The 13,672-nt window shown below is 45.9% G+C and overlaps 1 protein-coding gene across 1 annotated transcript in view; it reads right to left on the reverse strand.

Moving 5' to 3' along the window:
* Positions 1–12,262, reverse strand: part of LOC140406126 (Fc receptor-like protein 2) — a 45,718-nt gene extending 33,456 nt beyond the window's left edge. Inside the window, exons 1-4 of the mRNA XM_072494275.1 lie at positions 11,758–12,262; positions 11,134–11,250; positions 7,682–7,793; positions 1,118–1,147 (exon numbers count right to left, since the gene is read on the reverse strand). Coding sequence (XP_072350376.1) covers positions 1,118–1,147; positions 7,682–7,712 — 61 coding nt within the window. The 5' untranslated portion in view covers positions 7,713–7,793; positions 11,134–11,250; positions 11,758–12,262. The remainder of the gene's footprint in view (positions 1–1,117; positions 1,148–7,681; positions 7,794–11,133; positions 11,251–11,757) is intronic.
* Between the last annotated feature and the right edge of the window lie 1,410 nt (positions 12,263–13,672).

Raw genomic sequence — 13,672 nt, forward strand, 5'->3', positions numbered from 1 at the left:
TGGACCTGGATTCACATGTGTCAGACAAGGTTAGGACGGTAGATTTTCTTATGAAAAGTCACTAATGAACAAGAGTGATTTTAGACCATTACAGAGCGGAGTTGTTGGATTCTAGTTTAACTTATTAAATTCCACCAGCTGCTGAATTTGATCCAATGCACAAGGCCAGCTTGTCTGGTAACATTACGACATCCGGCTTTTCAAAACTTCCAGTGCTCCACCAGCATAATCGCATAGATCATCCTGCCACCACCACCACCAACACCAACAGCCCCCCCCCCGGCCCCCTCTCCCCCGCACGGCCTTATGTTTCGCCACCATATTGAATTCGTTCAGGTGTGTGGTCAACTAAGCGCAAATTCCTGACCTTGTTGTTCGAATTGGGATGCCTGAATAGAATGTAACCGGGCAGCCGGTTCCCGCGATGACGCTGGCAAAACAAGGACAACAGGTTTGTTGAAACTTGAGAATGAACCTCACTGCTCTGTTTACATAGAATTTACAGTGCAGAAGGAGGCCATTCGGCCCATCGAGTCTGCACCGGCTCTTGGAAAGAGCACCCTACCCAAGGTCAACACCTCCACCCTATCCCCATAACCCAGTAGCCCCACCCAACACTAAGGGCAATTTTGGACACTAAGGGCAATTTATCATGGCCAATCCACCTAACCTGCACATCTTTGGACTGTGGGAGGAAACCGGAGCACCCGGAGGAAACCCACGCACACACGGGGAGGATGTGTAGACTCCGCACAGACAGTGACCCAAGCCGGAATCGAACCTGGGACCCTGGAGCTGTGAAGCAATTGTGCTATCCACAAGGCTACTTGTATACTCCAGGTAATGTCAAGTTCAGCGAGAAGGATTGGAAAGCTAGTGATTCATCAAATCACCCTGCCCCCACTTATTTAATCCTACCGAAACACATGTCTGGAAGGAGATGTATCTGAACGTAACATTGTTCTATTTGAATGTGAATTAAAGGGGAATGTCACCAACTGCAAGTCAGCTAACCGCCGATAAACCTAGCAATCCCGCCATCCATTCCCTCACCTCCCCCACGCCGTCCTTTCATTAACTTTCACAAAATAATTATCACACTGCAATATTAACATACCTTTGCTGGTGATGTGACGAAAACCTGATACTGCGGAAGTGAATACAAGGTCACAGATGTTAATCTTCTCATTTTCAGATGCAACTGTGTTCTACATGCGAGGTTCTGAAACATTGTGAACTGATAAAGCACATCCGTCAGGTCACACACATTAAACATCGCTTCCATTGCCGTGGGTGAGAACTGTACAAATTCAGGTCTGCTCGCCACAATTTCCAGTTTCCTTTTGATGCACAGCCAGACGTTCGAGGACTGACTGTTAAGTGGCGTAAAATCATGGGGAGAATTCAATGTTGGTGAATCATAGAATCACTACAGTGCGGAAGGTGGTCATTCGTCCCACTTTCTGGACCGACTGTTCGAAAGGCCATCCTACCGAGGCCCGCGTTCCCACCTTATGCATGTCACACCACCCTGAGCGGCAGTTTAACATGGCCAATCCACTTAACCTCCACAGCTCTTGACAGTGGGAGGAAACCGGAGCACCCGGAGGAAACCCACGCAGACATGGGGAAAATGTCAAACTCCACACCGACAATCGTCATTGAACCATGTCGCTGACGGTGTGAGGCAGCAGTGCTAACCACTGTGCCGCTGGGTTGTAGTGGCGAGTCTTTTAGAAAGAAGAATGATTTGGTTAACTACGGTCCAACAAATAAGATAAGGCACTAACTCTAAGTGAATAATAAATCAATGTATTAATAATTTGATCGACTTATTTTAACAGTTGTTTGATTGGTCGAAGCATATCAAGTATTTTTACCTGGATTTCAAAGATGTTTGAAAGAGTGCAGAAAAGATTTACTAGGATGTTACCGGGACTTGTTGGTTCGAGTTATAAGGAGAGGCTGGATAGACTGGGAGTTTTTTCCCTGGAGCGTAGGAGGCTTAGGGGTGATCTTATAGAGGTCTATAAAATAATGAGGGGCATAGATAAGGTAGATAGTCAACATCTTTTCCCAAAGGTAGGGGAGTCTAAAATTAGAGGGCATAGGTTTAAGGGGAGAGGGGAGAGATTCAGAAGGGCCCAGAGGGTCAATTTCTTCACTCAGAGGGTAGTGAGTGTCTGGAATGGGCTGCCAGAGGTAGTAGTAGAGGCGGGTACAATTGTGTCTTTTAAAGAGCATTTAGATAGTTACATGGGTAAGATGGGTATAGAGGGTTATGGGCCAAGTGCGGGCAACTGGGACTAGCTTAATGGTAAAAACTGGGCGGCATGGACTGGTTGGGCCGAAGGGCCTGTTTCCATGCTGTAAACTTCTATGATTCTATAAGAGAGCTGTAGGCCTTAGAATGTCAAAGATGGGGGTCTTAATGAGTGTGGGGGGGGGGGGGAGTGTTTTATTTTCAAGTGGAGTTTATTTTATTTTATAAAAATAAATTTAGAGTAACCGATTCTTTTTTTTCCCAATTAAGGGGCAATTTAGCGTGGCCAATCTAACTACCATGCACATCTTTGGGTTGTGCGGGTGAGACACATGCAGACGGGGAGAATGTGCAAACTCCACACAAAAAGTGAGCCGGGCCTGGGATTAAACCCGGACCTCAGCCCCGTGAGGCAGCAGTACTCGCCACAGCGCCAATTTGCCGCCGTGGAGTTTAAAACAGTAGTCGAAGGTTCAAAACTATGATGTTCAGTATTTTGCGACAAATTGGTCGCCGTCTCTTATAAATTATCTACATTCAGCAGAGAACTTGTACTGAAGGTTCCCCCGATTTATTATTGTGATGGCAGGATTGTGGTACGGGAAATGGCAATCAATGGAGTGTGCAAGAATGAGCGGGGATCTGAATGAAACGAATACAATTCTGACGGGCGGGGGTCAGAATTGAAACACAAATTACGTTTCCTCGTCTGCGTGATCTAGAAGAGTTGGCCACGGTCTCAGGAAACGAAAAATCTCAGAATGAGGCCTCAGATGTGGAGTACTTACTCCTCGCAGAGGCTGGTGAGCGTGTGGAATTCGGCACAACACAAGGCTATGCGGTGTCATTCGCATAATGCATGTGGGAAGGAAATAGATACACTCCTAGAAATTAAATGCGTCAGTGGTTTCGGGAGTACTTGGCGATATGACGCTGAGTTTTGGGATCTGCCCGTATCATATTGAATGGCTGTGTTGGCTGAATCGACTGGAAAGGCTAATTGGTGCTTCAATTTGTAATTGTAAAGAGCGGCACAATGGTAAAGTGGTTCCTTTCACAGCTCAGGTGACTGTCTTCGAGTCAGTGCTTCATAAAATTCTATTCCCAGCTCCATCTGGTGGCCAGTTATGATATTACATTAACCCTTTATATACTTGACATTCTGCGTAATGTAACATCCACTTTTCTTTGAAAAATGTTTGAAACACTTTCAAACGTTTAATACATGTACGGGAATTAATTTTTGTCTGTCATGTTCAATGTCATGACAGATATACTAATATCACAATTAGAGAATTATAGGTTATTATTGTTTACAAGTTTAGACCAGCAGGTTGTTCCCTTTTCCTCTTGGACCTTCTTAATACACTCGAGGTGTCATTAAAATTGTCCTTTGTCCGGTCGTTTTCCAGGGTGGAAGAGTCAATTACTAGGGGGCATCGTTTTATGTTGCATGGGGCAAGGTTTAAAGCTAATGTAGGAGGCAAGTATTTTACACAAAGGGTGGTGGGTGCCTGGAACTCACTGCCGGGGGAAGGAGTGGAAGCTGACACTTCCAGTGCTCCACCAGCAAACTCCATGAATAGGACGGGAATAGAGGGATATGGTCCTCAGAAGTGTCGGGGGTTTTAGTTCAGATGTGCAGCATGGTCGGCACGGGCTTGGAGGGCCGAAGGGCCTGTTCCTGTGCAGTAAATTTATTTGTTCTTTGTTCTTTGAGTGTGCACATTCCCCACATGTCTGCGTGCTTCACTTCCGTGTGCTCTGATTTCTTCCCACATGTCAAGTATGTGCTGGTTAGGTGTACTGGCCATGCAAAATTGCCCTTGAATTTCCAAACGTGGAATTACGTGGGCAGGGCAAAGGGGTTGGCCCCGTGTAGGGTGCTCTTTCGGAGAGTTCCTGCAGACATGATGGGCCGAATGGCCGCATTCTCCATTGAAAGGAGTCTATGAATTGTCTTTATTTCTATATGTGGCGTAACATTTAAAAGCTTGATGGTTCTATTTCATTGCCTAATTAATGTTATCGTGAAAAGTTACATATTATTTCCAGGTTTGTCAATTAATTGTATTTATATTACCACAGACGCGTTATAGAATTGTATTCTCGGACTATTAGTCCCCGTGTTCCAGTCGCATTCAAATTATGCTGTCGTCCCTGTTACAGACATTTGAAGTGAATACTCAACGTGAAGATTCAATTCGGAGTAAATTAGCTCTGCCCAAAAGAATGGGCGTTTTAACACTGATTAATGTTATTTCTTTTTAAATACATTTAGAGTATCCGATTCATTGTTTCCAATTAAGGGGCAATTTCGCGTGGCTAATCCACCTACCCTGCAATTAGAACATAGAACATAGAACAATACAGCGCAGTACAGGCCCTTCGGCCCACGATGTTGCACCGAAACAAAAACCATTATGCCATTATCATCCATATGTTTATCCAATAAACTTTTAAATGCCCTCAATGTTGGCGAGTTCACTACTGTAGCAGGTAGGGCATTCCACGGCCTCACTACTCTTTGCGTAAAGAACCTCCCTCTGACCTCTGTCCTATATCTATTACCCCTCAGTTTAAAATTATGTCCCCTCGTGCCAGCCATTTCCATCCGCGGGAGAAGGCTCTCTCTGTCCACCCTATCCAACCCCCTGATCATTTTGTATGCCTCTATTAAGTCTCCTCTTAACCTTCTTCTCTCCAACGAAAACAACCTCAAGTCCATCAGCCTTTCCTCATAAGATTTTCCCTCCATACCAGGCAACATCCTGGTAAATCTCCTCTGCACCCGCTCCAAAGCCTCCACGTCCTTCCTATAATGCGGTGACCAGAACTGTACGCAATACTCCAAATGCGGCCGTACCAGAGTGCTGTACAGCTGCAACATGACCTCCCGACTCCGGAACTCAATCCCTCTACCAATAAAGGCCAACACTCCATAGGCCTTCTTCACAACCTTATGAACCTGGGTGGCAACTTTCAGGGATCTATGTACATGGACACCTAGATCCCTCTGCTCATCCACACTTTCAAGAACTTTACCATTAGCCAAATATTCCGCATTCCTGTTATTCCTTCCAAAGTGAATCACCTCACACTTCTCTACATTAAACTCCATTTGCCACCTCTCAGCCCAGCTCTGCAGCTTATCTATATCCCTCTGTAACTTGCTACTTCCTTCCACACTATCGACAACACCACCGACTTTAGTATCATCTGCAAATTTACTCACCCACCCTTCTGCGCCTTCCTCTAGGTCATTGATAAAAATGACAAACAGCAACGGCCCCAGAACAGATCCTTGTGGTACTCCACTTGTGACTGAACTCCATTCTGAACATTTCCCATCAACCACCACCCTCTGTCTTCTTTCAGCTAGCCAATTTCTGATCCACATCTCTAAATCACCCTCAATCCCCAGCCTCCGTATTTTCTGCAATAGCCTACCGTGGGGAACATTATCAAACGCTTTGCTGAAATCCATATACACCACATCAACTGCTCTACCCTCATCTACCGGTTCAGTCACCTTCTCAAAGAACTCAATAAGGTTTGTGAGGCATGACTTACCCTTCACAAAGCCATGCTGACTATCCCTGATCATATTATTCCTATCTAGATGATTATAAATCTTGTCTCTTATAATCCCCTCCAAGACTTTACCCACTACAGACGTGAGGCTCACCGGCCTATAGTTGCCGGGGTTTTCTCTGCTCCCCTTTTTGAACAAAGGGACCACATTTGCTGTCCTCCAGTCCTCTGGCACTATTCCTGTAGCCAATGATGACATAAAATCAAAGCCAAAGGTCCAGCAATCTCTTCCCTGGCCTCCCAGAGAATCCTAGGATAAATCCCATCAGGTCCCGGGGGCTTATCTATTTTCAGCCTGTCCAGAATTGCCAACACCTCTTCCCTACGTACCTCAATGCCATCTAATCTATTAGCCTGGGGCTCAGCATTCTCCTCCACAACATTATCTTTTTCCTGAGTGAATACTGACAAAAAATATTCATTTAGTATCTCGCCTATCTCTTCAGACTCCACACACAATTTCCCATCCCTGTCCTTGACTGGTCCTACTCTTTCCCTAGTCATTCGCTTATTCCTGACATACCTATAGAAAGCTTTTGGGTTTTCCTTGATCCTTCCTGCCAAATACTTCTCATGTCCCCTCCTTGCTCGTCTTAGCTCTCTCTTTAGATCCTTCCTCGCTACCTTGTAACTATCCATCGCCCCAACTGAAACTTCACACCTCATCTTCACATAGGCCTCCTTCTTCCTCTTAACAAGAGATTCCACTTCCTTGGTAAACCATGGTTCCCTCGCTCGACGCCTTCCTCCCTGCCTGACCGGTACATACTTATCAAGAACACGCAGTAGCTGATCCTTGAACAAGCCCCACTTATCCAGTGTGCCCAACACTTGCAGCCTACTTCTCCACCTTATCCCCCCCAAGTCACGTCTAATGGCATCATAATTGCCCTTCCCCCAGCTATAACTCTTGCCCTGCGGTGTATACTTTTCCCTTTCCATCATTAACGTAAACGTCACCGAATTGTGGTCACTGTCCCCAAAGTGCTCTCCTACCTCCAAATCCAACACCTGGCCTGGTTCATTACCCAAAACCAAATCCAACGTGGCCTAGCCTCTTGTTGGCCTGTCAACATATTGTTTCAGGAAACCCTCCTGCACACACTGTACAAAAAACGACCCATCTATTGTACTCAAACTATATCTTTTCCAGTCAATATTTGGAAAGGCATTGAGGGCATTTAAAAGTTTATTGGATAAACATATGGATGATAATGGTATAGTGTAGGTTAGATGGCTTTTGTTTCGGTGCAACATCGTGGGCCGAAGGGCCTGTACTGCGCTGTATTGTTCTATGTTCTATGTAAAGTTAAAGTCTCCCATAATAACTACCCTGTTACTTTCGCTCTTATCCAGAATCATCTTCGCCATCCTTTCCTCTACATCCCTAGAACTATTAGGAGGCCTATAAAAAAACTCCCAAAAGGGTGACCTCTCCTTTCCTGTTTCTAACTTCAGCCCATACTACCTCGGAAGAAGAGTCCCCATCTAGCATCCTCTCCGCCACCGTAATACTGCTCTTGACTAGCAGCGCCACACGTCCCCCTCTTTTACCTCCTTCTCTGAGCTTACTAAAACACCTAAACCCCGGAACCTGCAACATCCATTCCTGTCCCTGCTCTATCCATGTCTCCAACCCAATTCTTTGGGTTGTGGGGGCGCAAACACGGGGAGAATGTGCAAACTCCAGACGGACAGTGACCCAGAATCAGGATCGAATCTGGGACGTCGGCGCCGTGTGACACCAGTGCTAGCCATTGTGCCACCGTGCTGCCCCAACACTGCTTATTGTTCTCATACACGACGTGTTTATCTTTTACGTACCAATGAGTAGAAGGAGGCAAAAGGTACCCATGCCTATTACAAATCTACAGCTGAAATTGAATTCCCTTGTGAGGACATCCTCTTCCGATCAGCTCTTGTGTGCTGCAGTTTCCTGAAGAAATGAATCAGAGCTTCAGTGAGCATGGAAGGAGTCAGTTCTGTCGGTAGGGACGTTTGCATTGGCCATGAAGGGCTCTCCTTCCCTTTGAACAGTTATGCATAGATTACTTCTACATTTCCAAGCCGTTAGCTCGCGTTAATGATAGCAATTGTCAAATACAAATCAAACACGAGGAGGCAGCAAACTCACTGCTCTTTGCAGATTATGCAGATTGCGTTTAGGAAGGTTGGCATCAACATTTAAAGTCTGAGACATAACCAATTAATTCCCCAAACCTTGTATTGCTTGGCAATTGTGCTGCTCGCCAACTAAATAAATTTACCCGAGGAAGGAGCAGCGCTCCGAAAGCTAGTGACATCGAAACAAACCTGTTGGACTTTAACCTGGTGTTGTAAGACTTCGTACCCAACTAAATAAAGACGCTGATCCGATATAAACAGTGATACAGTTGGCTGGAGGGACTAAGGTAAAAGGCGTTTAAATTATGACTTACTCCAACCTCAATGTCACCTTTGTTCGAGCTCAGTTATGGCCCAGATGGACGTTCCTGTTTAACTTCCTGCAGCGCCAAGTTGTCGAAACGCAAAGGTGGAATCGAGAGTGATGGACTGTGCTCACTGCACATTCTGATAGCTGAATCAGATGTCATGTTGCACAACTAATTATTCAAGTCCCCGCAGCGTTTCGCAAAAGCATGTTTCGGCTGACAAATTACTGAAGCCTAAAATCGGGCCCATCAGGGGCCTTGAACCTCGTGGGCTTTTTCCGACTCCGCCTCGCTCCTGCCAATACTTTACACCATCCCAAAGGCTAGAAAGATATTATTCCGCACCATAAGAAGCGTTGCGTCTCGAAAATATGCGGCACTCCGAGGAGATAGTCCTGCGACCTGTCAAACTTGCAGCACTGGTTTTGTTGTGTTGCTTGTCATATGCTAATATCTGTGACTTATGGAACAATTGGTGTTCCAAGGGCTACCGAGAGCATATCGTGCCATCTTGGTCTGAACTTAGTAGCCATGATAATGAAATATTGGGTGGCTGAGTATAAATCATACTTATAATGCAGTTATGTATGCCCATGAGTTCAATGTATATTTACATTCTAAGTATGAATATCTAGACGGAACCTGTACGATTAGTATCTGTATGTTTTATATTGCCATGAAGATATACAGAGCCGTGCATGAATCAGTTCCTATATGTTAAATTTGCTGCAGTTGCATACATTCCAGATTCATCAGTATATTTATACCTTTACTGTGGCACTGACCACTTTAACAGCCAACTAGATGAGGCCTGTTATTGGAATCAATATTACCCTGCTCCTATGTGTTCGCCTATTTCTAATATCTCCATCAAATGACCAGTCATTTGGTATTGGGTATATGCCAATCCTGTAGGTTTTTGGACAGTAATGATAGTTGCACTGTCTTATAAGTTAGAGTTTAGAATTAGAACCAACTTATTGTTGCACTATTTTGCAGCAGTATTATTTTATATTTTCATGTCGACCTAGACGTCTGCGTCAGGAAACAGACGCCGCCTTTATGGTGTAGATTGCATATTATAAGCTACAATTAATGAATATTAGAGATCTTTTCGAAATCACATTATTTTCGCTTTTCACTGGATCAAAATGGAAAAAATCCTTTCACTAAACGTGTCCCTGTACAGAGTGGCCAAGGCAATGCACTCTTTAATTACTAATGCTCTGCTCCTCTCCCCCCTTCCCTTCTGAGCAACAGGGACAGACTCCGTGCCAGAGGCCTGCACCCAATGGCTTACCCCTGGTAAGTCGTCCCCCCCACAAGTATCCAAAGCGGTATACTTGTTTCTCAGGGGAACGACCGCAGGGGATCCCTGCACTGACTGCTTCTTCCCAGTCCTTCTTACAGTTACCCATCTATCTCCAATCTTTGGTGTAACTAATTCCCTGAAGCTGCTATCTATGACCCCCTCTGCCTCCCGAATGATCCAAAGCTCTTCCAACTCCAGCTCCAGTTCCCTAACTCGGTCTAGGAGGAGCTGGAGATGGCTGCACTTCCTGCAGGTAAAATCAGCAGGGACACTAACGGCATCCCTCACCTCAAACATCCTGCAGGAGGAACATTGCACTCCCTTCCCTGCCATCCCTCTAACTTTCTACCAAGATCTGGCTAACAACTAACTTAAATTTTTTTTAAAAATAATAATAATATAATATGGCACTTACCTCAGACCAATGGGTTTTATTATTAGGTTAGAGGAGGAGGGCGGGTGGGAGACACTACACGTGTAGTGTCTCGGGTTTCCTCTCCACCAGAATTTATTGGTGAGGGTCTTCCCAGAAGTCCGCGGGTCGAACTTCCTGTTCCCGCCTTAAAACACTTAAAACAGCAAAGAGGGACCAAAAAAGGCACCAGGTAAGTGTTTACCGCTGAAATTGACTAGCCTGCTCCTGTGAAGGTCTCCCAGAAATCACTTGCGCACTGCTCCCGCTGAAATTGACTCACCTGCTCCGCTCCCGCTGAAATCGACTGGCCTGCTCCTGCAAAGACAAGTGTTTTTAAAGGAGAGACTTACCTCCCAGAAATCACGGGCGTCATTCTCCGCCGGCGGGAGTCTCCATTTTGCCGGCGCCCGGGGGGGGGGTTTCCCGACGGCGTGGGGCTGCCCCACAATGGGAAACCCCATTGACCGGCCGGTGTTACGGAGACTCCCGCCGGCCGGTCGGGGCTGAAATGTGGCGGGGCGGGTAGGAGAATTTCGCCCCACTTGCGCACTGCTCCCGCTGACTTTGACTCACCTGCTCCGCTCCCGCTGGAATCGACACATTCTCCCCGTGTCTGCGTGGGTTTCGCCCCCACAACCCAAAGATGTGCAGGCTCGGTGGATTGGCCGCGCTAAATTGCCCCTTAATTGGAAAAACCTGATTTGGGTACTCTAATTTAAAACGCTAGTATGGTTACTGGGTGATGTGAATATGATGTGGAGGCATGAGTTTCAGTGCCCTCTTTCTCGGCACAGGCGGAGGCACAATGCACCGAACGACCTTCTTCTGCACTGAAAATTCTGTGCATTCTAGGAGATCAGTTATGTTTCCAATCCTGATACTTCAATCCATTGAATTTAAATTGTCCCGGTTGAAGTTATGGAATTATATTCTTTGTACATTTGAATGAGGTATCGTTCCTCTGACAATCCCGTCCAACATTCAAGATATTTCACTGCATATACTGATGATTAGGTCCTGTTAAGATTAGTCGAAGTGATGTATCTATATACAGTGATTATTGCCAATGGTGCCTTTCCAAAATTATTGCCACAGAGCCCAGAAATATTTCACTTACTGGAGGTCAGAAGGAGGCAACAGTCACTCGTGTTGATTGCGAGGAGGATTCTGAGCTGAAATTCAATATGTTTCGGAGGACACGCTGTTCCGGCCAACTGCTGTGTGATCCGGTTTCCTGAAAAACATCCAATCTGAGAATCATTGAGGATGGAAGGAGGGGATTCTATCCTCGGCACGCCTGCCGGCTGCTCGTCCAGCTTTGCAACTGGACACCAGGCTCCTTCCCGCAGCATTTGAACTGTTTTATGTGCTTATTTAACTGGGATCAATAGCTCGCGTTACTAACATCAGCTTACAAATGCAAAATAAACTGCTATGTTCTTTTTACTTCTATGCAGCTCCCATTAAGGCAGGTGAGGATCATACTGTCGCGGAGAGACATAAGAAATCAGTCGCTCACACACAGCTTGGGCCGATGGGCAGTTCCTGCTCCTGAGAACGCAGCCTCACAAATTCAGCCTCTCCTGCTGCTTCTGCAACCAGGGGAAGCTCCAGCGGATGCCGTGCTGCAGTGGAAAGGGGAACTTAGCCCTGCCAGTTCAAGTACAAAAACCTGACCGAATGAAAGCAGTTGCAAAGTTGGCCTCACTGGAAACTGATGTCAAATGTGATTGATTCCTACCGCAATGTCCCCTGTGCTGGAGCCCATGTCCCCAGATGGAAGCCCTTGTTTAGCTCACTGCAGAGCCTGGCTCTGAGGAGGAGTGAAAGTGAAGGGCTGCCGTGAGCTGACAATGTAAAGCTGAGCCGGGTTTCCTCCAGCAGAGACACGTTTTCAAATCAACACCGAGTTTCCAAAACGGAATTTGCTTCGCAAATGATTGAAGTCGAACACGAGGTCTTATCTCCGGAAGCATCTTCAGCTGAGACAACTGCTCACACTCGTCCTAACAGCTGGAAAAGATACCTTTAGTTGGACCCAGGGAATCCAATGATCTGATGCCGTTCCATAAGAGCTTAAAAGAACAAGCACCTCTGAATGCGTCGACCGGCATCTAGATATTTCAGATCTTTATCATGGACGATCTGTTCTGAAAGTTCTCACTGTTATATCCGGATCTGTGACTAATTAGCCAAATAACGACCACAGTGCGACGAACCCCACAATACTCGGGCGTCAGTAACACTTAATGAAGTAAAAATGAAATGTTTGGCGCAGGAGTATAAATTTTCCTCATTCTGTAATTATAAAATCCGATGAGTACAACCTGTACTTTGTGAATTACATGTGGGAATCTGTACAGCAGACCGGGTAATGGATTCATGTTGTTCCAAATATGTATATAAACTTGGACAGGCCTGTGATCAGTGTCTGTACTGCCGTAGCCGTACTGGTCAATACTCTTCCTGGTTCTGGGTTATAATTCATTCCGCACTGTCTTGCTGTCCACTTGCCTTCTGGTCGAGACCAATTATTACGCCCAGGGTGCTGCAACTCCCTTCAGCGTTTTATCAGCCTATCCAACTGGCTAACTGGTATGACAATATTACAGTTTACAGGGACATACCAAATAGTTCAATATGCCTACCGTAGGCAGCACGTAGCATAGTGTTTAGTACAATTTCTTCACAGCTCCAGGGTCCCAGGGTCGATTCCGGCTTGGGTCACTGTCTGTGCGGAGTCTGCACATCCTCCCCGTGTCTGCGTGGGTTTCCTCCGGGTGCTCCGGTTTCCTCCCACAGTCCAAAGATGTGCAAGGTGGTGAATCGGCCATGATAAATTGACCTTAGTTTGGGGTGAGGTTACTGGGTTATGGAGATAGGGTGAAGGTGCGGACCTTGCGTAGGGTGCACTTTCCAAGAGCCGGTGCAGACTCGATGGGCCGAATGGCCTCCTTCTGCACTGTAAATTCTATGATCGATTTGTTCATGTTAGAATTAGTCCATTTTTCAGCCATATTTTTACAGGAAACAGATTTTGTAATGAAATATTATCATGTCCCCATTGAGGCCCATGGAGGAACATATACGGCCTGTATGATGTAGGTTATTTAGTATAATCTGTGTATTTATTATCATGATCTGTAGTCAGAGTTTTGCCTCGATTTGGAGTTTGGAATGCAGAAGGCTTTGATGAACAATAGCTCAACTCACGGCCCATAGCCTTGAATGGTGCGACGTGCAAAGTCTTCATCCCGGTACTTTTAAAAACTTAGGTCAGGCGGCCTAACTCTACCCCACTTCCAGGCAGTGCATTCCAGATCGTCACCGCTCTTTGGGTGTCCTCCAATCTCCCCTAAACTCACCTGGAAATTGTGCCATCGTAAATGACCCGTCAACTCAGCGGAACAGCGGCACCTATCCTCCCTGTCCATGCCCCTCATGATAACAATACGAATCTTTATTAGTATCACAAGTAGGCCTACATTAACACTGCAATGAAGTTACTGTGAAAAGACCCTAGTTGCCACATTCCAGCACCTGTTCCGTTACACAGAGGGAGAATTCAGAATGTCCAAATTACCTCAACAGTGTCTAATTCTAACATGAACACATAGGAATGTATAACTATCGCGCCATCCCCGTGTGGAAAATTG

Source organism: Scyliorhinus torazame, unplaced genomic scaffold (genome assembly GCF_047496885.1).
Source record: "Scyliorhinus torazame isolate Kashiwa2021f unplaced genomic scaffold, sScyTor2.1 scaffold_272, whole genome shotgun sequence".
In the NCBI taxonomy this organism is placed as follows: Eukaryota; Metazoa; Chordata; class Chondrichthyes; order Carcharhiniformes; family Scyliorhinidae; genus Scyliorhinus; species Scyliorhinus torazame.